Here is a 24177-nt window from a genome sequence, read left to right as displayed (position 1 = left end):
GTATGATCTAAGCTTAATCTATCTCAAGGAATAGTTGATTCACTGTCTTTTTTTCATGGCCAGAAAATCTAAGGACCTACAGGCTCTTCATCTTTGCTTCAGCAGGCACCAGCACATGTATTTCTTTGTATCTTTCTATCGTATCATTAATTTGAATCAGATTTGTGACTGATTATTTTTGTGACTCACATTTGATTCAGCTGATGGACCACTAACCAACCTGGGACCATGAGTTTGGCATTTTTGGTATATATAATATAATGTAAACCAGCCTCTTGTATTCTTCGTCAACATCTAAGTACCTAACTCTTGTCATAGAAATGTCCATATAGGATTCATACCCACATGATCATGTCTTCTCACAATAAGTTGTATCGTCCACAAGTTGATTAGCTGACATAATTGATTACCAACTTGGGACCCTAGCAGAGTAGAAACATAAGCATGTGTTGTGTCTGGTTAGGTTGCTCAGGAGCTTGTCACAAAGCCTATCTTATAGTTTCTCCTTCTATATAATGAAACAAGCTTATTGGTATTCTTCATCAACCACAACTTTCATTTAAAGAGCTTTACAAACAGAACTCACAAATATCTCTCTTTCATTCTTCATCTCACTTTCCGATCTAATCTTTGTTTTAAAATGATGATGATGAACACAAAGAAGCTCTTGAAGATGGCCAAGAAATGGCAACAAAGAGCAGCCTTCAGCAGGAAAAGAATCTCATTTCAGAGTTCAAGTGCTTCTAGCAGCTCAACCACTGTAGAGAAGGGTTGTTTCGTGGTTTACACGGCAGATAAAATCCGCTTTGCTTTTCCTTTAAGTTACCTGAGCAACCCTATTGTCCAAGAGCTCTTGAAAATATCTGAAGAAGAGTTTGGTCTCCCGACAGAAGGACCAATCACATTGACATTCGATTCCGCTTTTTTAGCGTATCTCATCAGATTGATCGAAAGACGAATGGATGGAGATACAGAAAAGGCTCTGTTATTGTCAATCTCTAGTGCTAGATGTTCTTTACAATGTTCTCTGCAACGAGAAAGTAGTATTACTCAACAACAGCTTGTATTTTAGAGTTTAGCAGATTTGGCTTTGTAAAGTTATAGTGGATTAGATAAATCATTTTCAGAAATACGAACTATATATGATGTTGTCTCTCTTTTAATTTGTCTCATCAAAATTCAAAATCAACTTCCTATTAAAAGAAAAGACCATCTAACTTAAGAAGTTTACCGGCAATACAATCTTATTTGTCTTTATAAACACAAATCACGGAATCAGTGACACTTTTGTTCACTCACCGGATCTTGTAATTGATTAGTTACTGATAATCAATCTATCTATGTTTGGTTCTTCTTCCTTTAGGGTCTAGACAAAGATGCTGGAAGATTGTATACTATACTTAAACTTGTGAGAGATTATAAGCTTGAAATCAATCTCCCTGGGGACCTCATAGTGAATCTCATGAATATCATGATCCAAAGAGAACTATCAAGAGAAATATATCGGCCCCTCTCCCTCTAATTTGTTGCCATGAGGAGGCCGAGGATTGCTACTCATCAACAAATCAGCAAGCTTAATTCTCCCAATCCAGCTTCTACGCAACTTCTATGAATCTCGGGGTTCCTAAACCTGAGGTTATACATTACTTGAACTAGATCATAATGTTGCTAAATGTTTAAATGCGAGTAGGAAGTAGGAACCAAAGTAAGCTTGTATACAGCTCGTGCTCATGGTTATGGTACGTCTTAGGATAAGTTTCAACAATCAACAAATACACCACTACAAAAGATTTCAAGTTGGTGCTCTCGTAGTCTCGTATAATGATTACACTAACATGAATATATAATGTATCTAATAAAATAGTGAGGAATAAAACGTCTTAGTCTAGTTGGTAATTATGTTTTGGATCTCCACATTATGCTAATATGACATTAACTTGTGGACTATAGAGATAACTTCAACATCACTTGTGTGACGGTTTCTTCGAACAGTATGGTTAAATCGATGATTTTTTCTCCTCGCCAGAAAATCTAAGGACCTACATGCTCTTCATTTTTGCTTCACCAGCACATGTCTTTCCTTGTATCTATCTAAATCAATGATCATTAACTCTCACCACGTTTTTTGTCCTTGATTTCCCAAAAAGATTTGATGTCCCCTGAGTATATATACTTGATCTATTATTTTTGTGACTCACATTTGATTAAGTTGTCCAGGACTATACTAAACAAGTAGGGATCCTTATGCTAACAAACAAAGTTTGGCATCTTTGGCCTTTGTATTATACAAGTTATCAACTTCTCTTTTGTATATATGTATATAATGTAACAACAGCCTCTTGTATTAATTCTTCAATAATGTCTCAGTACCTAAATCTGTGTCATATGAATGTCCATATAGGATTCATACCCACATGATCATGTCTTCTAACCATTATAAGCTATATAGTCCACAAGTTGATTGCAGACATAATTGATTACCAACTTGGGACCCTCAGATTAGAAACATAAGCATGTGTTGTGTCTGGTTAGAGTGCTCAGGAGCTTGTCACAAAGCCTGTCTAAATCTAATAGTTTCTCCTTCTATATAATCTAACAAGCTTATTGGTATTCTTCATCAACAAGAACTTTCATTCAACGAGCTCTACAAACAGAACTTACAAATCTTTTTCACCCTTGTTTTCTAATATCAAGCTTTAATCTACCCTGAAAATGATGATGATAAACGCAAAGAAGCTCATGAAGATGGCCAGGATATGGCAACAAAGAGCAGCCCTCAAGAGAAAAAGAATCTCATTTCAAAGATCAAGTATTACTACTAGCAGCCCAACTGCTGTAGAAAAGGGTTGTTTCGTGGTTTACACGGCGGATAAAATCCGTTTTGCGTTTCCCTTAAGTAAACCTAAGCAACTCTATTGTCCAAGAGCTATTGAAAATATCTGAAGAAGAGTTCGGTCTTTCAACGGAAGGACCAATCACATTGCCATTTGATTCAGCTTTTCTAGAGTATCTCATCAAACTGATCCAACGACGAATGGATGGAGATACAGAAAAGGCTCTGTTATTGTCAATCTCAAGTGCTAGATGCTCGTTGCAACCCCAAGAACAACAATGTAGTACTACTCAACAGTTGCTTGTATTTTAGAGTTTAGCAAAAATCTCTGTGTTTTGTAAAGTTTATAGTATATTACACAGATTAATTGTTTCAGAAATACAAACTATTCTTACTTTGTCTCTAATTTAAGTTGTCTCGTAAAAATTCAAAAATCAACTTCCATTGAAATGGAGACTTTATCTAACTTCCAAAATCACTTGTTCTGACAGTTCATATAAATCTCTGAAATCTTCAAGCCATTTTAGTGTAAAATGTTGTACCTGCCAAAAGTTACATATAAAAGTTTCATGCACTATGATTCATCATATGTCCATATGAATCTCTGTTAAGGCACAGAAGATTTCACAAGAACAAGAGATGATGTTCTTATGATTTGAACTTACTTAATCTGCTACAATGAGAAGAGAATAGACAACACTCTTGTAATATAGAGTCACTTAGATAACTACAATTTTCTTGGTTTAAAATTTAGTAGAAACAAAAATTATCTCAATATACAGTTTGATCAAAGAAGGTTCCAATTCTTCTACAAAAGATTAACTTGACGAAACGTTTTCACTCATTTACATACCTATTAACAACCATTGAATTTTCTGCAAGTTTAGGGTTCTAACATCTCTGAGAACATCAAAGGGACTACAAGTTCTGCATCTTTCATTCACTGGCACATGTCTTTGTATCTAAATGATTTTGTATAAGACTCATACTCATATCCACATGGCCATGTCTTTTCAACAGAAGTTTAATCCACAATTTGGTTATTTGATAGGAATGGTTACCAACTTTGGGACCCCTTATGATCACATTCACATACAACAAAGACAGAAGCATGTGTTCTGTCTGTTTGGTTTCTCTAATTTATCAAAACTCTTATATTTCTCCTATTATATATAATCCAGCAAGCCTATTGGATTCTTCATCAACTAGAACTTGCATTCAAAGAGTTATACAACACAGCTTACAAGTTTCTTTTTGCTTTCCAATCTAAAAATCTTTGCCCATAAAAAAATGATGAACACAAAGAAGCTAATCAAGATGGCCAAGAAATGGCAAAAGAAAGCAGCATTAAGCAGGAAAAGAATCTCATTTCAGAGATCAAGTACTACCACTAGCAGCTCATCCGCAGGAGAGAAGGGTTGTTTTGTAGTTTACACGGTGGATAAAGCCCGCTTTGCGTTTCCAATAAGTTACCTGAGCAACTCTGTTATTCAAGAGCTCTTGAAGATATCTGAAGAAGAGTTTGGCCTCCCCACAGAAGGACCGATCACGCTGCCATTCGATTCGATTTTCTTGGAGTATCTCATCAAATTGATCAAAAGACGAATGGATGGAGATACAGAAAACGTCCTTATAACGGCAATCTCTAGTGCTAGATGTTCTTCACAATGCTCTATGCAACTTGAGGAACATAGTAGTGCTCAGCGTTTGCTTGTATTTTAGAGAATTAGTGTCAAGCAATATCTTTGTTTGTAAAGATTCTAGTAGATAGACAGACAGATTATTTTAGAAATACAAACTATCATTTTTGTCTTTCTTTTCGATTGTCTCATCAATATGAAAATCAACTTCAATATCACTTAGTCACAACTTAATCTTAAGGTTTCAAGAGCAATCTTTGTGCCATTCTACTGACACATTTTTTCAGCTTCTTTTAGCCTCAAGTCAAACTTCTTTCACTAAGTTTTAACGAATGTCCTTATACATCAACCATCTCTGGAACAAGAAATCTGTGAAAAGGCACAGACTATATATACAAGAACAAGTCTTTTGTACGATTTGAACTTAATCTATCTTAAGAAACTATATATGAGATTTTAGTAGGAATGAATGTTTGAAACGATGTCTTTTTTCTGGTGAGAAAATCTATGAAACTATATGCTTTTCATCTTTGGTTCATAAAGCACAAGTGTTTCATTGTATCGATCTATTTGATCATTGATTTTAACCAGATTTGTTGTTCCTTGAATAATTTACTTGATCTATTATTTGTGTGACTCATATTTGATTTAGCTGGTGGAACTAGTAACCAACATCATGGGCTCCTTAAGCAAACATGAGTTTGGTTTTTGGCTGCTCTTGTCTCCAAGACTTATCTGCTTGACTAGTTATCAACTACTCATATTATAATGTAACAACTGCCTCTTGCATTCTTCATCAATGTATTAGTACCTAACTCTTGTCATATAAATGTCCATATAGGATTTTGATACCCACATGATCATGTCTTCTCAGTTCTCAAAAGAAGTTATATAGTCCACAAATTCATTTGCAGACATGACTGATTACCAACTTAGGACCCCTGTGAGTTATGATCACATAAGAGTAGAAACATAAGCATGTGTTGTGTCTGGTTAGGTTGCTTAATAACTTGTCACAAAGTCTGTCTAAATCTATTAAGTTCTTCTATATAATACAACAACGCCTATAGCATTCTTCATCAATCATAACTTCCTCTAATTCAAAGACTTCAACAACACAATTTTCAAGTAATATTTTTTTTGCTTTCCTAGAGAATAATGATGAACACAAAGAAGCTAATCAAGATGTTCAGGGAATGGCAACAGAGAGCAGCTCTCCACAGGAAAAGAATCTCATTTCAGAAGTCAAGTGCTACCAGCAGCTTAACAGCTGTAGAGAAGGGATGCTTTGTAGTTTACACGGCGGATAACACACGCTTTGCTTTTCCGATAAGCTACCTGAGCAACTCTGTTTTTCAAGAGCTCTATCTGAAGAAGAGTTTGGCCTCCCAACCGGTGGACCAATTACATTGCCGTTCGAATCAGCTTTCTTGGAGTATCTCATCAAATTGATCGAAAGAAGAATGGACAGAGATACAGAAAAGGCTCTATTAATATCAACCTCTAGTGCTAGATGTTTTTCACAATGCTCTTTGCAATTACTAGAACGGGGACAGCAAGTGCTTGTATTTTAGATTATCTATGATACAAAGCTATTTGTAAATATGCTTACAGTTAGATTATACTGCAATACAAAACATACCATTTACGCTGTTAATAATTAGTTCAATGATAAATGCAAGTAACAAAAGGGCATAATTATTAATTACATATGAACCGGAAGATGTGAATAAGAAAAATAACAAATAAAGAGTTGTAAATAACAAAATAGAAGTTGGACACCAAACTCTTTGCCAAATATTATGAATCCTGGGTTTAACAAAATAATGAAAAAAAATTGACACCGGATATTGCTAAAACTGACAAATTTCAGTTTGAAATAAAAGATGACGTTACAAAGTCTTAAGCTTGATACTTGCATCTATAAATAACATAAAACTAAAGACAATAGATAATTCTTGGCGCGATTTGATAAGTTCTTCACAGTAAGCAAATGATCCCCAAGAGAAGCCACTTGCAACACCATGAGAACCAAGTCAATAAACCCTGCAAAAGAACAACATAAAAGAAACAAGATGATACGAAAAACAGAGTAATCAACAAGGTTAAAACCAAAACAAAACCAGAGATTGATAAAATAGGATGTAAACAGGTATTAAAGTAACAGGTAGCTTATGTGAAAAGAAGCTAACAGTGTCGCAAAGCCTGATTTTTCACTTTCTGCCTAAGAAAAACGAAATGTCCAAATACAATTATCAACTTTGGACATCAGATACCATAGGCAAATCTTCAACAATGACACAACACAACAAAAAAAAAACTGCAATCTCAGCCGAAAGATGGTGATCTAGTGATTATAATAATCATTGTATAATCATTGAATTTGACATAATTACATCATTGATTGCAGAAAAACTAAAGCCAGAAATCAAGATAATAGAGGTCAGATGGTAGTGCATGTCATTGTATCAACACTATGTTTCAGATTTGCAGACGTATGGAATTATATCCTCATTCCTCCTTTAGAAAAATTCAAACTTTGAATCAAAATTCACAAAATCAAACACATAAAACCAAAGAATTTGGATCAGCAAATATGGCAAATCAATCACTCTGCCGAAGCAGATCAGACTGGGTGTCACAAAACATTAATGCCATTTCATCACTTCCATTTACAAAGATTCGAAAACATCAAAAATTTTGAGAGAATCAGACAAAAATTAGTCAATCACCATGTTACATCCATCGTAATGGATGCAGATTAAGCCTGGGGCGACAATTTCATATCATCACTTTCCCTCAAAACATAAACGAATTACGAAGATAAACGAAATCTAAGCTAACGAAGAAGCATAAACACAAACAACACCTAATCCACCAATAACACAAACACTAAAGCTACCGTACGAAAGAAAAAACAAAACTTTCTTTGAGTTTATATGCCGTCGATAATTTTTTGGATGAAGAGAGAGTTAGGGTTTAGGCTTTATATAGAAGGCACAAGACTACTTAGGTTTTTAGGGTTTCTGTCTTCCACACCGCTTTATCTATGGGCTCAAATATTTTATAGGCCCAATTGAATATTCAAATAAAACCCAAATGGCCCATAAATCGATCGTCCCTCTTCCTCTGTTCCACAACACTCCACAGATAGAAAAATCAAAAAATCGAAAGATCGATCCTACAAAACAAAACCATTGTTGTACAAAAAAAAAACTCGAGATTCGAGAGACACACGAGTGTAGAAGTGATCGATCGTCTACGAAATGGGATTAAGCAGCTTAGCTTCTAGAACAATTCGACCAGTTTCTCGTCTTCTTCATCACCAGAACACTAGTTTCTTCCTCCGCACAATCGTCTCAAAACCAGAGCTTCAATCTCCGGAAACCGCCGCTGTTTCTCAGCCTGAGCCGACGCCGATTCTTCCTCCTAGGAATCCTGTTGGTGGGGCACGTGTCCATTTCTCAAATCCTGATGAGGCGATCGAGGTGTTCGTTGATGGGTTCCCGGTCAAAATCCCTAAGGGTTTCACGGTTCTTCAGGCGTGTGAGGTCGCCGGAGTTGATATTCCGAGGTTTTGTTATCATTCACGGTTGTCTATTGCTGGAAACTGTCGGATGTGTCTTGTTGAGGTTGAGAAGTCTCCTAAACCTGTGGCGTCGTGTGCCATGCCTGCACTTCCTGGTTAGTTCAATAAAGGTTTCATTTTTATGGAATTTGTATCCAAAATGCTGGTGGATTGGTGTGATCATTGATTATTATAACAATTTGGGACTTAATGCTTTAGTTATCTGCTCTTTCAAGATTCAAAAATTACAACTTTACAAGTGATTGCCGATTAAGCTGCATTTCTCATTGGCTTTAGTATAACGATGATGATGATGACGATAACGGTTATGATAACTTGATTTTGGCATCTTGTTGCTCTTATTGATCTGAGCTGTTGATTTTGTTCACGTACAAGTAAAGATGGGGATGTATCCTTGTGATAAGGTTTATAGATTCTCTTCTGCATTTAGTAAATTTGGTCGCAGTGGATCAGAAAGAGGAAGAATATATATGGGGTTAAGATACTCCTTGTATCAAGTAATTGCTATTTGTGTGGTAGAATGCTAGACTTATCACTTGTCGGAGTGTTTCTAACAGGGATGAAGATTAAAACTGACACTCCAATAGCAAAGAAAGCGAGGGAGGGAGTGATGGAATTTCTGTTGATGAACCATCCTTTGGATTGCCCGATATGTGACCAAGGAGGAGAATGTGATCTTCAGGATCAGTCTATGGCTTTTGGATCTGACAGAGGCCGTTTCACTGAGATGAAAAGATCTGTCGTTGATAAAAATCTCGGTCCTCTTGTGAAGACCGTTATGACTCGGTGTATCCAATGTACAAGGTTGCTAAAACTAGTTATCTTTACGTGCAACTAGCTTAGGGTTGTTCTGCTTTAGATGTTTCGATTAATTAGGGTATGTTATTTTCTTATAAGCAGGTGTGTACGATTTGCCACCGAAGTTGCTGGGGTTCAGGATCTTGGCATTCTTGGTCGTGGTAGTGGAGAAGAAATCGGAACTTATGTCGAGAAACTTATGACCAGTGAACTCTCTGGAAATGTCATAGACATCTGTCCTGTGGGAGCTTTGACATCGAAGCCCTTTGCCTTCAAAGCCAGAAACTGGGAGTTGAAAGGAACAGAAACCATTGATGTTACTGATGCTGTTGGGTCCAACATCCGTGTTGATAGTAGAGGACCCGAGGTGATGCGTATCCTTCCACGCCTTAATGAGGTATGAGGTTTACTTGTGCTCATAAAAATTGTCATAAAAAAGTAGTTTGCTGGAACCACGTTGAACCTTTGAATGTCCTATTGCTAGGATATAAATGAAGAATGGATTTCTGACAAAACTCGATTCAGCTATGACGGCCTGAAAAGACAAAGGCTGAGCGACCCTATGATTCGAGATGCGGATGGACGATTCAAGGCAGTGAGCTGGCGTGATGCTTTGGCTGTTGTGGGTGACATTATTCATCAGGTGAAGCCAAATGAGATTGTTGGAATTGCAGGTCAACTATCTGATGCCGAATCCATGATGGTATTGAAGGACTTTGTGAACAGAATGGGTTCAGACAATGTCTGGTGTGAAGGAACAGCTGTGGGCGTTGATGCTGATCTTAGATACAGTTATCTTATGAACACTAGCATCGCTGGACTTGAGAATGCAGATCTCTTCCTTCTTATTGGTACCCAGGTCAGTTTCTTAGTCCTATCTCTTTGTAGCGTTACTAGTTCTGCATTAGACAGACATTTTCTGCTTAGGAACAGTGACTATGAGTCTAAAAAGAACGTTGGGTTTGAGATTTAACAATCCTGATCTGGGTCAATGCTATTGCTACATATGATTGGCTTTTAGTGGTAACATTCACCTTATTTTTTCTTAAATTACCAGCCTAGGGTTGAAGCTGCAATGGTGAACGCTAGGATCTGCAAGACAGTCCGTGCATCAAATGCCAAGGTTGCATACATTGGTCCACCTTCAGATTTCAACTACGATTGCAAACACCTCGGAACTGATCCTGATACCCTCAAGGAAATTGCTGAGGGAAGTCACCCGTTCTGCTCAGCTCTCAAGAACGCCAAAAACCCTGCAATCATTGTTGGTGCTGGGCTCTTTAACAGAACCGATAAAGATGCAATCCTCTCTGCTGTTGAATCCATTGCACAAGTGAACAATGTTATCCGACCAGACTGGAATGGTCTCAACTTTCACCTTCTGTATGCTGCACAAGCGGCTGCTCTTGATCTTGGCCTCATTCAACAGTCTCCCAAAGCCCTCGAGTCTGCAAAATTCGTCTACTTGATGGGATCAGACGATGTAGATGTTGACAAGATCCCAAAAGACGCGTTTGTTGTCTACCAAGGACACCATGGAGACAAAGCGGTTTATCGTGCAAACGTGATTCTCCCTGCGACAGCCTTCACCGAGAAAGAAGGAACTTATGAAAACACCGAAGGATATACCCAACAGACGGTTCCTGCTGTTCCAACAGTTGGTGATGCAAGAGACGACTGGAAGATTGTAAGAGCTTTATCCGAGGTCTCGGGTGTGAAGCTTCCATACAACTCAATCGAAGGTGTCAGGTCAAGAATCAAGACGGTCGCACCAAACCTAGTCCACACAGACGAGCGAGAGCCAGCTGCTTTCGGCCCTACCTTGAAGCCTGAGTCAAAGGAGACAATAGACACAATGCCTTTCAAACCCGTGGTCGAGAATTTTTATATGACAAACTCAATCACAAGAGCCTCAAAGATCATGGCTCAGTGCAGTGCTTTGCTTCTCAAGAAGTGATCTCTGTTTCATTATATTTGTCTCCGTTGCTCTCACTCTCTCTCAAAATAAAGGTACTGATTCTGAATTTGCTATCATCTTTAGTGGTCGCGTGTATCACTGAATCTTGATTTAGCTCGCAGAGAATCTATAAGCAGTTTACAATAAACACATCCAAGGCATTTTGGAAGAAAATTCTGCTGTTTAAACTCTGCATCCGTGAATGCTTGTGGCATTTTGTGTGTTGTTCTTACTAACTAGGAAGTTAGGAAGTTTTATATTTGAATTTTTCATATGTACAATTCAGTCTCTATATAGAAATTTAATAAGTTTGCAAAAGGACAAAGAAGTGATATGGAATTAGATTTATTGCTTCTTCTTTGTCCTCTTTTGTTGTTTTTTTTCTGGTCCAACAACAGTTTTGAAACCAACATACGATATAAAGTAATTAATAACTCAATTTTATAAGTACAAATGTGTGATATATAGTTTGCGTAATCATTTAGAACCCTAAGAAAAAGGAAACATTGGATAATAAGGATTGTGTATTCTATGACGCAAAGCAAACGCACGTCTTTTAACTTTACACTCGACGTCCTTCAGACAACGACTTTGTTTATACCAAACCCTATCTGTTTTGTTTTGCCTCATCAAGCCAAAATTATGTACGTTTAATTGTACAAACATTTGTTAATTTTATTTACAATTGAGCTAATTTTCTAGTAACATGCACACATATCTAGTCTTCACGGATTTTGAAGTTATGATCCACTCCTGTATTTCAATAGAATTTGTTCAACTAACTCGGTTTACCAATGAATCAAAAAAATTATACATTTATAAATTGGTAAATAGGTAAAAACTGAATCGAAACCAACTAATTTGTACACATTTACTGACTACTAGTAACGACCGTACGCAACTGTCACATATGGGAACGACTATAACTATTATCTCCAACCATGAGTTTAGTCAATGCCCTAATAAGCTTTCCAAGAAATCAATATATAAATTTCAAATATATAATTATATATCCGAAGAAAAGTACAAATAATTCCAAGTTTTATATGCCTTTACTTACGTCACACCAAATTTTACAAGTATTATTATCTTTTTATTATTTTCACATATTTTTTTGTTTCAACCACATAAAAAAGGGTATATTATCTAAACGACCATGTCAAATTTGGACTAGATGGATTCAAATAATATGAGTTCAGTTCCTTGTAATTTTGAAATGGATTGAATCAGTCACTGCCGTTTACAATTTATTTTTTCTTTTGCCCAAAAACAACAAAGCTGACCACTTGACGTTCCAAAAGAAAGCATGCCTTTTAAACACTAATTTGAGTATATTACTGGTTTATCTTTAAAGATATATCATCCATCGCAGCAGGCAGCAGCCCTAATTAATATTAATGGTAGCATTATGGCATATGCTTCAAGATTATCTTGACGTGGCTTCGCAATATCCTATTTTTTTAACATCACCCAAACCGTAAAGCAATTACTTAAATTTAAAAAAAAAAAAAAAAGTAAGTCTATGATCTTAATCCAAGTGAGCCTATGATGTTAACCCCTTGATTGTTTTTCTTTTTGTATTATGTACTATATTATAGCTCTAACGTGAAGAAATAAAACTAGCAATAAAGTATCAATAAAATAATTTAAGGGTCCAGTTATATGATGAAGTGTACATCTTTGGCAAATATCTATTGTTTAATTTCTATAATAAACTAATCATGCTGACGCAGTCTAGTCATTGTTTCAATGTTCGTATAGAAGAAATTCACTACTAGTAATTTTGTATTTATAGTCTTTATAATGGATATATCTATGTTTTATTCCTCAACATTTTTCAAATTCATTAATCAATGCTTCAAATCCGTGATTATCATTAACCAAGCATCACGTATAATTCAACGTCCCACAGAAAATTCTTTTCGTGTTAATTTATAGTTCCCAAAGAACTATGGATAATTGCACACAATACATTAAGGCTGCATTATTTTCCTTGTGTGGAGGATGACTCGACATCTCAATTGTTTTGGGATTGTAAGTATTTTTGAATATATATATATATATATCTATATATACATTTTTGGATCACAATTAGCAAATAAATCCTGAAGTTGAGAAGTATTACAATGGCATGCCATTAGCATTAATTATTTACATTTGTTTTATTTAAGTAAAGATTTTTAAATGAAATTCATTTATCATATATTTAGCAAAAGTCTCTACAAAATTTTTCCTTATCTATTTAAGTAAAGATTTTGAAATCAAATATGTTTTCAACAATTTACCAAAAATCTCTACACAATCTTTTTAAAAATCTTGACTTAGTTAAGTTCTGATTTTTATCTGCAAAAAAAAAAAATTAATAGTAACGAGTGATGTAAAAATCGAGAATGTTGATACTACAATTTCTTCTACTTTTTTTGTCATATAATAAAAATTATTTTTTAGGGATATTTTCTCGAAACCTCTAAATAAAACAAAGGGTTTCAAAAGATAGCTTCTCTTTTGGCGGGTCGACCCGCAAACCCGCAACTCTCTACGGGCTTATCCGCATGAATCTGCGACCCGTAGTGGATAAAAATATTATTCAAAAAAAAATAACAAATGATGTTTAATTTTACGGGACGGGGTTATATGGTGCAACGGGTTTGGATCGATATTAATATTAAACAATATACTATGGATGAAATCCTAGAATTATAAATCAAAATTTAATTATAAAATCAGAAACACTAAACAAAATAAAAAATATTAACAAAACAAATACAACTTAAAATTTTGCTAAATAATTTTTTAGTTATAAAAAAATCGACCCGCGGTGTACCGCGGGGTAAAATCTAGTATATATACATTTTTGCAACACTTTATGAAAAAAAATCCTCAAGTTGCAACTTATTTACAAAGAATGTCATTGGCATTAATTCTTATCAATTAATTGAGATTCTTAATTACCAGCATTTCTTTATCTAATATATTTCCATCAATTCTAATTACTTAAGAAAATGAGAAATCTTAGGACATTATTAATATTATACTTTTTTTTTTATAATTCGGGTGTCCGGTCCCACCGAGGTGGAACCGACTAGCGTGGAACCCACATGCGTCATCTGCCCTAGGGTACCCCACATCCCGGGGAGCTGGCGATTCCCTCATGTAAATCCGCCAGTGACCGTGCCTCGAACCCTAGTGGCGGAAGTCACAGCCGTGACCCCTTTACCACTAGGCCACAAGACCCGGTTATTAATAATATAGTTATTATTAAAAGATAAATATTATAGTTATTTAAAGTTTATTGAAAGATAAATATTATAGTTATTTAAAGTTTATTAAACGTTTAGAATATTTAACGGAAAAAATGTTTAGAATATATATAATATATGAAATCTATAAAAAATTAAATAATCATTTGATAGAAAACTTTAAATTGATTTGAATTATAAATGTTTTAATAAAAGTACTATTATTCAAACAAAAAATAATGTTTAATTTCACCGAACAGGATTAGATGGTATGACGGATTTATAATATTATAATATATGAAAATTACAACAATTAAATAACCATTTGAAAGAAAACTTTTAAATTGATATGAATTATATATCTTTTAAATTAAATTATTACTAAAACAAAAATAATTTCACTGAACGGGGTTAGATGGTAGGATGGGTTTGGGTCGATAGTAATACGAGACGGTATACCACGGGTGAAATCCATTAGATATGTTTAATTTCACTGAACGGCATTAGATGGTAGGACAGGTTTGGGTCGATAGTAATACGAGACTGTATACTACGGGTGAAATCCTAGATATAACAATCAAAATACAATTATACTATCTTAAACACTAAACAAAACAAACAATTTTAACAAAATAAATATAACTAAAATTTAAATTATATAGTTATAATCAGTGTTCAAGAAAGCGCTAGGCGCTAAGCGGGCGGTGACCCAGTGCCTAGCGCCTAGAACGCCTAATCGGGGCTTAGACGATTTTTAGGCGGTTTAGACGTTTATAACATAAAACATTATAAATATAATATTATATATAAAAGTTATATAAATCTTAAAATTATGAAATTATAAACAAAAACTAGATAAAACATTTATTTATATTTATATTAAACAATATATGAATATTTATAACTATATATATATATAAATAAAACTCAAATTAAAATTAAAAAAATACATTAAATAAGATTTATGTAATTTTAGGCGGTCAAGGCGGTTATCTAGGCGTCGCATGAGAGCCTAGCGTCTAGTCGGGGCCTAGGCGACCGCCTAGACCGCTTTTTAGAACACTGGTTATAATCTAGATTTTAACTTAATAAAAAGTATGTTATTGTTTCTATATTTTTAAACAGTAAAAATTAAACATAGTAATTGTACACTAAAAATATATAGATATAATAATTGTACATTTAAAAAATACAAAACATTAAATCATATATATTTTTAATCTACTAAACAAATTAAATTTTTATTTTTTAAAAAAATTATAGTCCCGCGGTGTACCGCGGGTTATAATCTAGTATAAAACATTATCCAAGACACTTTTTGGAAAAATGTTTTCGACCTTTCCGCAAATAATTTGTCATGCATGTCAGCATGTATGTTACCTTCGATACTGTAAGTCTATAACATAAGAGATGAATTTATTTCAATCATTGATATGAGATAGATAGGGAAAATAATAAACCAATAAATACATACAACAGTATGTTTGAAATAAATTCATACTACCAACTAAAATCTTTAAGATCGATGTTGCATTCTTGGTCAGATTGGGTATGGCGTAAGATCAATGCCGCGTAATTTTATTAACTAAGATTGCTTACAATTTCTGTAAGAGATTACAAATAAACAAAACTTTTAATTGGGGTTGAGTCGTTGACTATGTGTGCCTCACCATCCATTATTCGACAACGAACATGTATTCATTTCCTTTGGATACTCAGTCAATTAAGCAACATATTGGCTCCGTTTTTATCCAATTGGATTAAAATAATGTTTCAGATAGTGTAAGAAGCTACGAAGAATTTATGAGTATGTTTGAAAGTTGAAACTTTCTAAAGCCATCACAATTGTATATTTTACAAAAGATTAAGATACATTGCAGTCAAATTTTCAAGTTTTTCTCGTTTGGAAAATATATACTATCTAATTGTTTTTTAGATTATGTAATTATAAATCTAGATTTCTAGAAAAAAAATACATTGTAATATATCTACCATATAAATTTTTTATGAATTTACAACCAATTTATATCTTGTATATGATAAAAGAAAAAAATCCATGAACTGTTCAAAGAAATTGTAAAGAATAATTTCCTAATTTAAATATGAGAAGAATGATCAAATATAACAAAATTTTTATTCTTATGACCAAAACATCTTTATTTATCATTTTTCTTTAGAGATCACCATGGACTATCTAAACATTGGGGTTCACTGCAATTAAGCTACGCTGCTACTCCTCTAGAAGCCAAAACAAAAGCTTTAATAGTGGCTATGCAACAAACCTGGATTCGCAGCTACAAAACGACTTCTTTTGAAGGGGATTGTAAAATTTTAATACGAACTATAAATAATTCATCACGAATTGGAACATTGACAAATCTCCTGCAATATATTAAATTTTGGGCAAGGAAGTTTCAACGGACACGATTCATATTCACGAAGAGAGAAGGAAATATGGCTGCACATGTTTAGCAAAGTTTGGTTGTATAACTTCTGTGTTTTATTCTGATTCCGTTACCCAGTCTATTTGGCTCCAAAAACATCTTTGTATTGACTCATTTCATTAATATATATATTTGTTTTGACGAAAAAAAAAAATCATTTTCCTTTACTTTTGAGAACATAATAAGACATTTGAAAAGTGGATAAATCCAAGACTATAATCGTAAAACATCTTATTTCAAATGTAGTTTGACAAATATTATGTGGTTAATCACCCTAGTTTTGATTTTTTTTTTTGGGTTCAACAATTACTATATATGAACTCTTACAAGATATGCTGCTTGTTTTTTTTTTGTCAGTCGACATTAATTTGAAAGATATCAAAATATCTCATTCATAAATATAAAACTTTATATATAGACATTATTATGCCAACAATAACCAACAAAATACATTACTAAATCAACTCTATGGTTTTGCTCAAAACAAAAGCTCACGGTTTTAACTTGTTTGTTTCCTCATTCATTTCTTATAATCAATCTTTTATGGATAAACTCTTCGGAAACTTCATCCAAATTCATTTTTTTGGTTTTAAAACAAATAAGGGAATGCGAACAAAGATTACAATTCCGTATGGATACATTGTACCCTCAAAAGAATCTAAATATTTTAATTGGTATATCCATTATCCCATACATTAGAAGATAGCTCATAAAAAATGCATATTAAAGATACAAATACAGTCTTTTGATATGATAAAATCTTAACATATTTATGGATAGTTACTGTAGATGATACTTTAACAGAGATAAACACGGAAGTGTCAAAATCATTAGTTAAAAAATGAAAGTGTCGAAATCGTCGGACTCAAAAATGTATTTAAATACAGTTAAGAAAAAACCTTCTTTAGCCACATCAATCATTCTCATCCTTTCTTGTCTTCTCTGATATTTTTTTTTCCCACCATTATTGTTTCTTCTCTCTATTAAACCCTCAAAAAAAAATAAAGAGACAAATCCAAATTTTCTTCCTTCTTCTCTCTCTTTTTTTTTTTAATTTTATTTTTGGTTGGTAGAGATTCTCTCTTTTCTCTTCGTGCTTTGTATCGTGATCATCGTCGGTGTTGGTAACTGCACATTTCAGGTATTAACTCTTACCTCCTCACTTTCCAAATTTTTCTCCTTTTTTTTCGCAACAAATTTTGATTTCTGGGGTTTTCATGTTTTTCTTCGTCAATTGATTCGTTTTCTCTCTACGGAAATTTCCTCACTTTTTTTCTGGGTTTTGTCTAAACTCTAAACCCTTCTTCTTAACGGGTTTCTTCTCTTTTGTTTACGTCGGCGATTTCGATCAATTAATAGTGTATCTGAAAGGTTTTAGCTTTTTGATGATCGGGGATTTAGACAAGCATATTGGGTTAGTTCACCTAGTTTCTGTGATTGATCTTCTGAGTGGTTCTTTCTCTTTGTCTCATCATGTTATTTGTTCAACGATCTTCTTAATTTTGATTTTGATTGAGTTAAAGCTTCATCATTTGACTGTTTTGTTAGTCAATTACTCATTTTTTAGACTTTCTTCAGCAGCAAAAAAACAAAAAAAAAAATGATTACTTTCACGACTTTTGTGTGTAAAGTTGATTATTTTCTTCACGTTTTTAGTTTGATCAGAACTTTTGAGTTTGGCTTGTATTGATCAAGCTTTTTTTGTTGGTTTTAGGTTATGGTTTCTTGCTTGCATGTTAATTTTTCATCACATGACTTTGAGATTTCAAATGTGTTTTTAATGTATCTGCTGTGTCCAGCTTGAATATTGTAAATGTGAGCTAATGCGTTTGTTCTCTTTTAAATTTGCAAAGCAGATCAAAGAAAGAAGTTGTTCGAATGGATATTCCACATGAAGCAGAAGCTGGAGCTTGGGGGATTCTCCCTGGATTTGGTCGTCACCATCATCCCTCCAGTGATGCTACTTTGTTCTCCAGTTCTTTACCTGTTTTTCCCCGTGGAAAACGTATAAACCAAATCCCTTAATCGTTATATATGACTTTCTTCTCTCTTTTGCCGACAAGTTTTACTTTTTTTGCAGTGCAATTGAGTGATAACAGAGATGGTTTCTCAATGATAGATGATATGGCTGTTTCTCGCCCAAACAAGTTTAACGAAAGTGCTGATGACTTTGAATCTCATTCCATTGGAAACCTGCTCCCTGATGAAGAGGATCTTTTGACTGGGATGATGGATGATCTTGACCTGGGCGAGTTACCAGATACTGATGATTATGATCTTTTTGGTAGTGGAGGAGGAATGGAACTTGACACTGATTTTCGAGACAACTTGAGCATGAGTGGTCCTCCAAGGCTATCCCTTTCAAGTCTTGGTGGAAATGCAATTCCGCAATTCAATATTCCAAATGGTGCGGGAACAGTTGCTGGTGAGCATCCTTATGGAGAACATCCCTCGAGAACTTTGTTTGTCCGGAATATTAACAGCAATGTAGAGGACTCTGAACTCACGGCTCTCTTTGAGGTAACTTCAACAAAAATTGACCTGACACTGTTGGATTTCTTATAACAAACTTACTGTACAGACACTGATGGATTATTTTTTTTTGTGATATGTGGCAGCAATACGGTGACATTAGAACGCTCTATACTACTTGTAAGCATAGGGGATTTGTCATGATATCTTATTATGACATTCGTTCTGCTCGAATGGCTATGCGGTCTTTACAGAATAAGCCATTAAGACGGAGAAAATTGGACATTCACTTCTCAATTCCTAAGGTTTGCTGATGGCTCTTCTTTGTTAACACTGTCAATGATTCTTGTTGCAGCTCTAATTTGTTTATATTGTGCCTGTTTCCTGTGTAATTTGTAGGATAATCCATCTGAGAAAGATATGAATCAGGGGACATTAGTGGTTTTTAACCTGGATCCTTCAATTTCTAATGATGACTTACATGGAATTTTTGGTGTTCATGGCGAGATCAAAGAGGTGATAGATATCATTCTTTTTATTTTTCCCCATAGCAAACATAGTGTATTTGATAGCGTTGAGCTGGTTTGGAAGAAAAAACATCCATTTTAAGTTCTGCTTTCCTCGTGAAAAGCAGATAAGGGAAACACCACATAAGAGGCATCACAAATTCGTCGAGTTTTATGATGTCCGAGGTGCTGAGGCAGCATTGAAGGCATTAAACAGGTGTGAGATTGCAGGAAAACGTATAAAGGTTGAACCTAGTCGCCCTGGAGGAGCTCGTCGCAGGTTTGTTTCTTTCTTAGATCTGCCACATGAATAATGAATACCATTACGTTTCTTACATCTGACCATTTATTTGATCTACTAGCCTGATGTTGCAACTTAACCAAGAACTTGAGAACGATGATTTGCATTACCTACCTATGATTGGTTCACCCATGGCAAACTCTCCCCCAAGTGAGTTTATTTCTATATGCTTTTCTTCCAACAAATTTGTGATTTTGATATCCTCAAAGACTGAAATTGTTTGATTTGGTGCAAGGTAACTGGATGCTGAACAGTCCCGTGGAAGGTAGTCCGCTTCAAAGTGTACTTAGTAGGTCACCTGTTTATGGGTTAAGTCCTACAAGGAACGGCCACTTGTCTGGTTTGGCTTCTGCTCTAAATTCACAAGGACCAAGCTCGAAGCTTGCACCCATTGGCAGGGGTCAAAGTGGTAGCAATGGCTTCCAGCAGTCATCACATTTATTCCAAGAGCCTAAGCTGGATAAGAAGTACACAGGAAATATCTCTCCTTCTGGTCCTTTGATCTCAAATGGAGGTGGAATTGAGACGTTGTCGGGTTCAGAGTTTCTCTGGGGAAGTCCTAACTCACGCTCTGAACCTTCCAGTTCCTCGGTTTGGTCAACATCATCGACTGGGAATCCACTCTTCTCAGCTCGGGTAGACCGATCTGTTCCATTTCCCCATCAGCATCAAAATCAAAGTCGTAGCCATCATCACTTCCATGTTGGGTCTGCACCATCTGGTGTTCCTCTAGAAAAGCATTTTGGATTCGTCCCAGAGTCTTCAAAGGACACTTTGTTCATGAACACTGTTGGTCTTCAAGGAATGAGTGGAATGGGTCTCAACGGTGGAAGTTTCTCGTCAAAAATGGCAAATAATGGGATCATTAACCCTGGAAGCATGGCCGAAAACGGTTTTTCAAGTTACAGAATGATGTCTTCACCAAGATTCAGCCCCATGTTCTTAAGCAGCGGTCTAAACCCAGGAAGGTTCGCCTCTGGCTTTGACGGTTTGTATGAAAATGGAAGGCCTCGTAGAGTCGAGAACAATTCGAACCAGGTTGAGAGCAGGAAACAGTTTCAACTTGATTTGGACAAAATTCTTAATGGAGAGGATTCTCGGACTACCTTGATGATTAAAAACATACCAAACAAGTAAGCTTTTCTTTTCTTTATCGTTACTTCTCTTGAAATACTTGTAATATGATATAACCAGATTACTGAATGAGTTTCTTTTATACTGTTATCAACAGATACACCTCAAAGATGTTGTTAGCTGCAATTGATGAAAAGAACCAAGGAACTTACAACTTTCTCTATTTGCCTATTGATTTCAAGGTAAAGATTGTTAGAGATTCAAAAGTTACAAATTCACTAACTGATACTACGATTGGTTAACAATGTTCGGTTTTGCAGAACAAATGCAATGTTGGCTATGCATTCATCAACATGCTCACTCCAGAACTCATCATTCCATTTTACGAGGTTTCCTTCTCTCTCCGCTTTCTTTCTTATACTTTTAGTTAAGTTCACTCAAAGGATAAACTAACAAACATCCATGTTTTGCAGGCTTTTAATGGGAAGAAGTGGGAGAAATTCAACAGTGAGAAAGTAGCTTCATTGGCATATGCCCGGATACAAGGAAAATCTGCCCTTATAGCTCATTTTCAGAACTCAAGCTTGATGAATGAAGATATGCGCTGCCGTCCAATTATCTTCGATGCTCCTAACAATCCAGACTCTGTTGAACAGGTAAAGCTACTCTTTGGTCTGAAACAACTACAGTTTAGATGATTCTAGTCAATGCTGCATAATATAGCTAGCGATGATCTTTAGACTTATATCTTGTTCTTTATAGGTTGTCGTTGAGGAAACTAAGAATGTGGATCTTCTTGACTCTGAGCTCAGTGATGATGGCAGAGAGAAAAGCTGACACAAGAGTTGAGAAGACCCAGTGTTGTGATAATGCTGTTTTTTTCTTTCTAAGTACTAATTTTTAACCGTACATATTGGTGAAAGGCAGAGTTAACTGATGCATGCGGGACCCTGCGGAAGTGTGTTTTCGAATTGCAGGTTTTAAATGCTGCCTGCAGCTGTGAAAGTATTTACTCTGTTTTCTTTTTTTTTTCCGTTCTTCATGTTTTTTGGTTCCATGGAGTATATGTAAAAAAAAAAACCATGAATACTCGGTTGGGTATTATGTTGTAACTCTCATGACTCTTGTTACTTCTATTATAAGCTTTTGGCAATTTGTACAGTAACAAAAAAACTCACAAAGAGTACTCTTTTTAAGTGTCTTTCTTTTTTTTTGGATAGAGTCAAGTCTTATAAAAAAAAAACACAACATAGAGAAGATAAAAGAACATATCTGAAACTGGAAGGAGTTATGTCGGCACTAATGTTTTGTACTCGAATATTTGCTAGAAAAAGTTTCAATGCCGATTACCGATAACAATTTGATATATTTGTATAACTGTTTACTATTGTTTTGAAATTGGAGTTGTGTTAGTTTTTCCAAATGAACATACTATTTGAACTACTTAAAGATATATTATTGTTTGTTAATTGTAACGTTAAACGCAAACGAGAAATAAGAAATTTTGGGTTAAAGCTTTACAAAAGAAAAATAATTATCTTTGCGTCGACATGAATTTTTGTCTCGTTCCCATAAGTTGGATATGTTAAAGCCGACATTGAATCCTACATGGGGTGGATTTGCATTGGAGTTGATTCCAACGGTGGAGATTCAAAGATTCTTTTTGATTGTGACCGACTCTCGTTTTCCAATCACGTGTAACTAGGCTCCACTTTAAATCATTTGCCCACGAAATCCACAACGATCAATATATTCATGCAAATGATAGAGTCATTTAACAGAAATATCACTCCGTCAATCTTTCCACCACCGTAACTATCTTACAATTTCATGGCGAGTCTCTGTCTTTCATCGTCCCGGATCGTTTCTCTTCACCACCAGAAACCCTTTGTCTCTCTAAAACTCCGGCCTCGTCCTACAGATATCTCCGGTCTAGATCGCTGCACGAGTGCTGTTTGCTTCAATCCTCTTAGGTATAGTGGAAACATTGGATTTAATTGAGATTCTTTTGAGTCATTTTGCGTAACTCTTTTGTTTTGAATGTAAATCTAGATTATCAGGAGATCGTCAGCGAACCTCTACGGTGTCGGCGAGGGTTGAGAAGCGGCGAAAGAGTGTGGTTTGTTATGCTGCTCCGATTTCTGTCGATAGTCTACAATGGATCTCGACCATTTCTTGCCTGTATGAATCTATATCCCATTAATGCTGGTGAAAATATTTGATGTGTGAATTGCTATAGATGATTTTGTAGTGTCCTCTGTTTCATAATGTTAACAACATTCTACTGAATGGTACGTTTGTTTTCTAGTGCATTGATGCTTGCAAGGGGTACTGCTATCCATAAGTCCGTTGTTGTTCCACTATTCGCTCTACACGCACCATCCAGCATCATCACTTGGATAAAGTAAGCATTTCAAATGGTGATATGATGATACACTGTCTTCATTACCAATGCTTGTTGCTTTTGTTTTTTGTTTTCCTTGGTTATTCTGGATGAGAAAGCTTTGCATATTGCTTAATTAAGCAGCCATATTGAAGTCATTAAACTTAAATTTCTGTATCTAATTTGTAGGGGAGAGTATGGCGTTTGGGCAGCATTCTTGGCGCTTATTGCTCGACTGTTCTTCACTTTTCCAGGTTCCTATTCATCTTCATGTAGATTCGGTTGCGTACAGGCTATTATATTCTAGTGTGTTGTAATTGTTATACAATATTACAATGCCATTTTTATATAGGTGAACTTGAGCTGCCCTTCATTGCATTACTCTTGGTGATTGTGGCGCCATATCAAGTTATGAACATAAGGTTAGAATCTTAAAGAATGTTTTAATACCAAGGTTTTGTTTTCTTTAGTCGTCGAGACTCATGGAATTCATTATACACTTGCAGAGGGAAGCAAGAAGGGGCAATCATATCAATAGCAATATCTTGTTTTCTGGCTTTCCAACATTTCTCACGAGCAGGGAGCTTGGAGAAAGCATATGAGAAGGGTTCAGTTCTTGCCACTGTAGCCATAATTGGTGTCACAGTTGTATCGCTCCTTTTGTTGTTATAACTATGTTCCTCCTGACAAAAGGAAACTACTACTCTCATATATATGTAAAAATCAGAGTGTGATGTATTTATTTGCTCGATGCCAATAAAAATGATCTTTCATGTAAACGTGAAAACAATACACATCAAAATTCTTGGTCGACATTGGGATTTTTGTCACGATCCCAAAATACGTGGTTAGATTTGCATTCGAGTTTGTGCTAACGGTGGAGATTCAAAGATTCTTTGATTGATTGTGAACTAAACGACTGTCGTTGTCCAAACACGTGT

At 35.2% G+C, this 24177-nt stretch overlaps 6 protein-coding genes and 1 pseudogene across 8 annotated transcripts; all 7 read left to right on the top strand.

The window, feature by feature from the left end:
* The first annotated feature begins 389 nt into the window (after window positions 1–389).
* On the top strand, window positions 390–1157 carry LOC9329626 (auxin-responsive protein SAUR67). Its single transcript, XM_021011844.1, has one exon. It carries the CDS (start codon window positions 641–643, stop codon window positions 1070–1072), a length of 432 nt encoding a protein of 143 aa, XP_020867503.1. The 5' UTR covers window positions 390–640; the 3' UTR covers window positions 1073–1157.
* A 1390-nt stretch (window positions 1158–2547) lies between these two features.
* Window positions 2548–3239, top strand: LOC110224778 (auxin-responsive protein SAUR63). Its single transcript, XM_021011842.1, is given in 2 exon segments — window positions 2548–2898; window positions 2900–3239. Coding segments are annotated over 2 exon segments (432 nt in total). The 5' UTR covers window positions 2548–2712; the 3' UTR covers window positions 3146–3239.
* A 753-nt stretch (window positions 3240–3992) lies between these two features.
* Window positions 3993–4688, top strand: LOC9329625 (auxin-responsive protein SAUR61). Its single transcript, XM_021011845.1, has one exon. It carries the CDS (start codon window positions 4124–4126, stop codon window positions 4553–4555), a length of 432 nt encoding a protein of 143 aa, XP_020867504.1. The 5' UTR covers window positions 3993–4123; the 3' UTR covers window positions 4556–4688.
* Window positions 4689–4776: 88 nt separating this feature from the next.
* LOC9329624 lies at window positions 4777–6130 on the top strand (annotated as a pseudogene).
* Window positions 6131–7630: 1500 nt separating this feature from the next.
* LOC9329622 (NADH dehydrogenase [ubiquinone] iron-sulfur protein 1, mitochondrial) lies at window positions 7631–11174 on the top strand. The gene is made up of 5 exons (XM_002893515.2): window positions 7631–8157; window positions 8620–8866; window positions 8963–9257; window positions 9345–9719; window positions 9918–11174. Exons 1-5 carry the CDS (start codon window positions 7740–7742, stop codon window positions 10815–10817), a joined length of 2235 nt encoding a protein of 744 aa, XP_002893561.1. The 5' UTR covers window positions 7631–7739; the 3' UTR covers window positions 10818–11174.
* Window positions 11175–17415: 6241 nt separating this feature from the next.
* LOC9329621 (protein MEI2-like 5) lies at window positions 17416–22030 on the top strand. 3 transcript variants are annotated; one of them, XM_021012602.1, is made up of 12 exons: window positions 17416–17641; window positions 18357–18505; window positions 18581–19020; window positions 19119–19277; window positions 19372–19488; window positions 19607–19758; window positions 19841–19929; window positions 20015–20912; window positions 21011–21095; window positions 21174–21242; window positions 21327–21509; window positions 21616–22030. In XM_021012602.1, the coding sequence occupies exons 2-12, from the start codon at window positions 18379–18381 to the stop codon at window positions 21688–21690; spliced, it is 2394 nt and encodes a 797-aa protein (XP_020868261.1). In that variant the 5' UTR covers window positions 17416–17641; window positions 18357–18378; the 3' UTR covers window positions 21691–22030. The 3 variants fall into 3 exon arrangements, with proteins under 3 accessions (XP_020868261.1, XP_020868262.1, XP_020868260.1); XM_021012603.1 differs by having other exon boundaries at window positions 17512–17641; window positions 18354–18505; XM_021012601.1 differs by lacking the exon at window positions 17416–17641 and adding an exon at window positions 17706–17914.
* A 581-nt stretch (window positions 22031–22611) lies between these two features.
* LOC9326872 (cold-regulated 413 inner membrane protein 1, chloroplastic) lies at window positions 22612–24051 on the top strand. The gene is made up of 6 exons (XM_021012605.1): window positions 22612–22826; window positions 22906–23034; window positions 23162–23257; window positions 23426–23490; window positions 23589–23658; window positions 23743–24051. Exons 1-6 carry the CDS (start codon window positions 22684–22686, stop codon window positions 23906–23908), a joined length of 669 nt encoding a protein of 222 aa, XP_020868264.1. The 5' UTR covers window positions 22612–22683; the 3' UTR covers window positions 23909–24051.
* The last annotated feature ends 126 nt before the right edge of the window (window positions 24052–24177 follow it).

This window comes from Arabidopsis lyrata (genome assembly GCF_000004255.2).
Source record: "Arabidopsis lyrata subsp. lyrata unplaced genomic scaffold ARALYscaffold_1, whole genome shotgun sequence".
Lineage (NCBI taxonomy): Eukaryota > Viridiplantae > Streptophyta > Magnoliopsida > Brassicales > Brassicaceae > Arabidopsis > Arabidopsis lyrata.
The sequence above is the reverse complement of the archived record's forward strand: the minus strand, read 5'-3'. Positions and strand labels throughout refer to the sequence as shown.

Excerpts from the sequence above, each read along its gene's own strand:
- LOC9329625 (XM_021011845.1), top strand. The coding sequence starts at position 4,124 with ATGATGAACACAAAGAAGCTAATCAAGATGGCCAAGAAATGGCAAAAG.
- LOC9329626 (XM_021011844.1), top strand. The coding sequence starts at position 641 with ATGATGATGATGAACACAAAGAAGCTCTTGAAGATGGCCAAGAAATGG.
- LOC9329622 (XM_002893515.2), top strand. The coding sequence starts at position 7,740 with ATGGGATTAAGCAGCTTAGCTTCTAGAACAATTCGACCAGTTTCTCGT. Across the intron at positions 8,158-8,619 it reads TGCCATGCCTGCACTTCCTG|GGATGAAGATTAAAACTGAC; the intron begins GTTAGTTCAATA and ends TGTTTCTAACAG. Across the intron at positions 8,867-8,962 it reads CGGTGTATCCAATGTACAAG|GTGTGTACGATTTGCCACCG; the intron begins GTTGCTAAAACT and ends TCTTATAAGCAG.
- LOC9326872 (XM_021012605.1), top strand. The coding sequence starts at position 22,684 with ATGGCGAGTCTCTGTCTTTCATCGTCCCGGATCGTTTCTCTTCACCAC. Across the intron at positions 23,035-23,161 it reads ATCTCGACCATTTCTTGCCT|TGCATTGATGCTTGCAAGGG; the intron begins GTATGAATCTAT and ends TTTGTTTTCTAG. Across the intron at positions 23,491-23,588 it reads ACTGTTCTTCACTTTTCCAG|GTGAACTTGAGCTGCCCTTC; the intron begins GTTCCTATTCAT and ends ATTTTTATATAG.
- LOC9329621 (XM_021012601.1), top strand. The coding sequence starts at position 17,886 with ATGATCGGGGATTTAGACAAGCATATTGG. Across the intron at positions 19,759-19,840 it reads CCTGGAGGAGCTCGTCGCAG|CCTGATGTTGCAACTTAACC; the intron begins GTTTGTTTCTTT and ends TTGATCTACTAG. Across the intron at positions 21,096-21,173 it reads ATTTGCCTATTGATTTCAAG|AACAAATGCAATGTTGGCTA; the intron begins GTAAAGATTGTT and ends TCGGTTTTGCAG.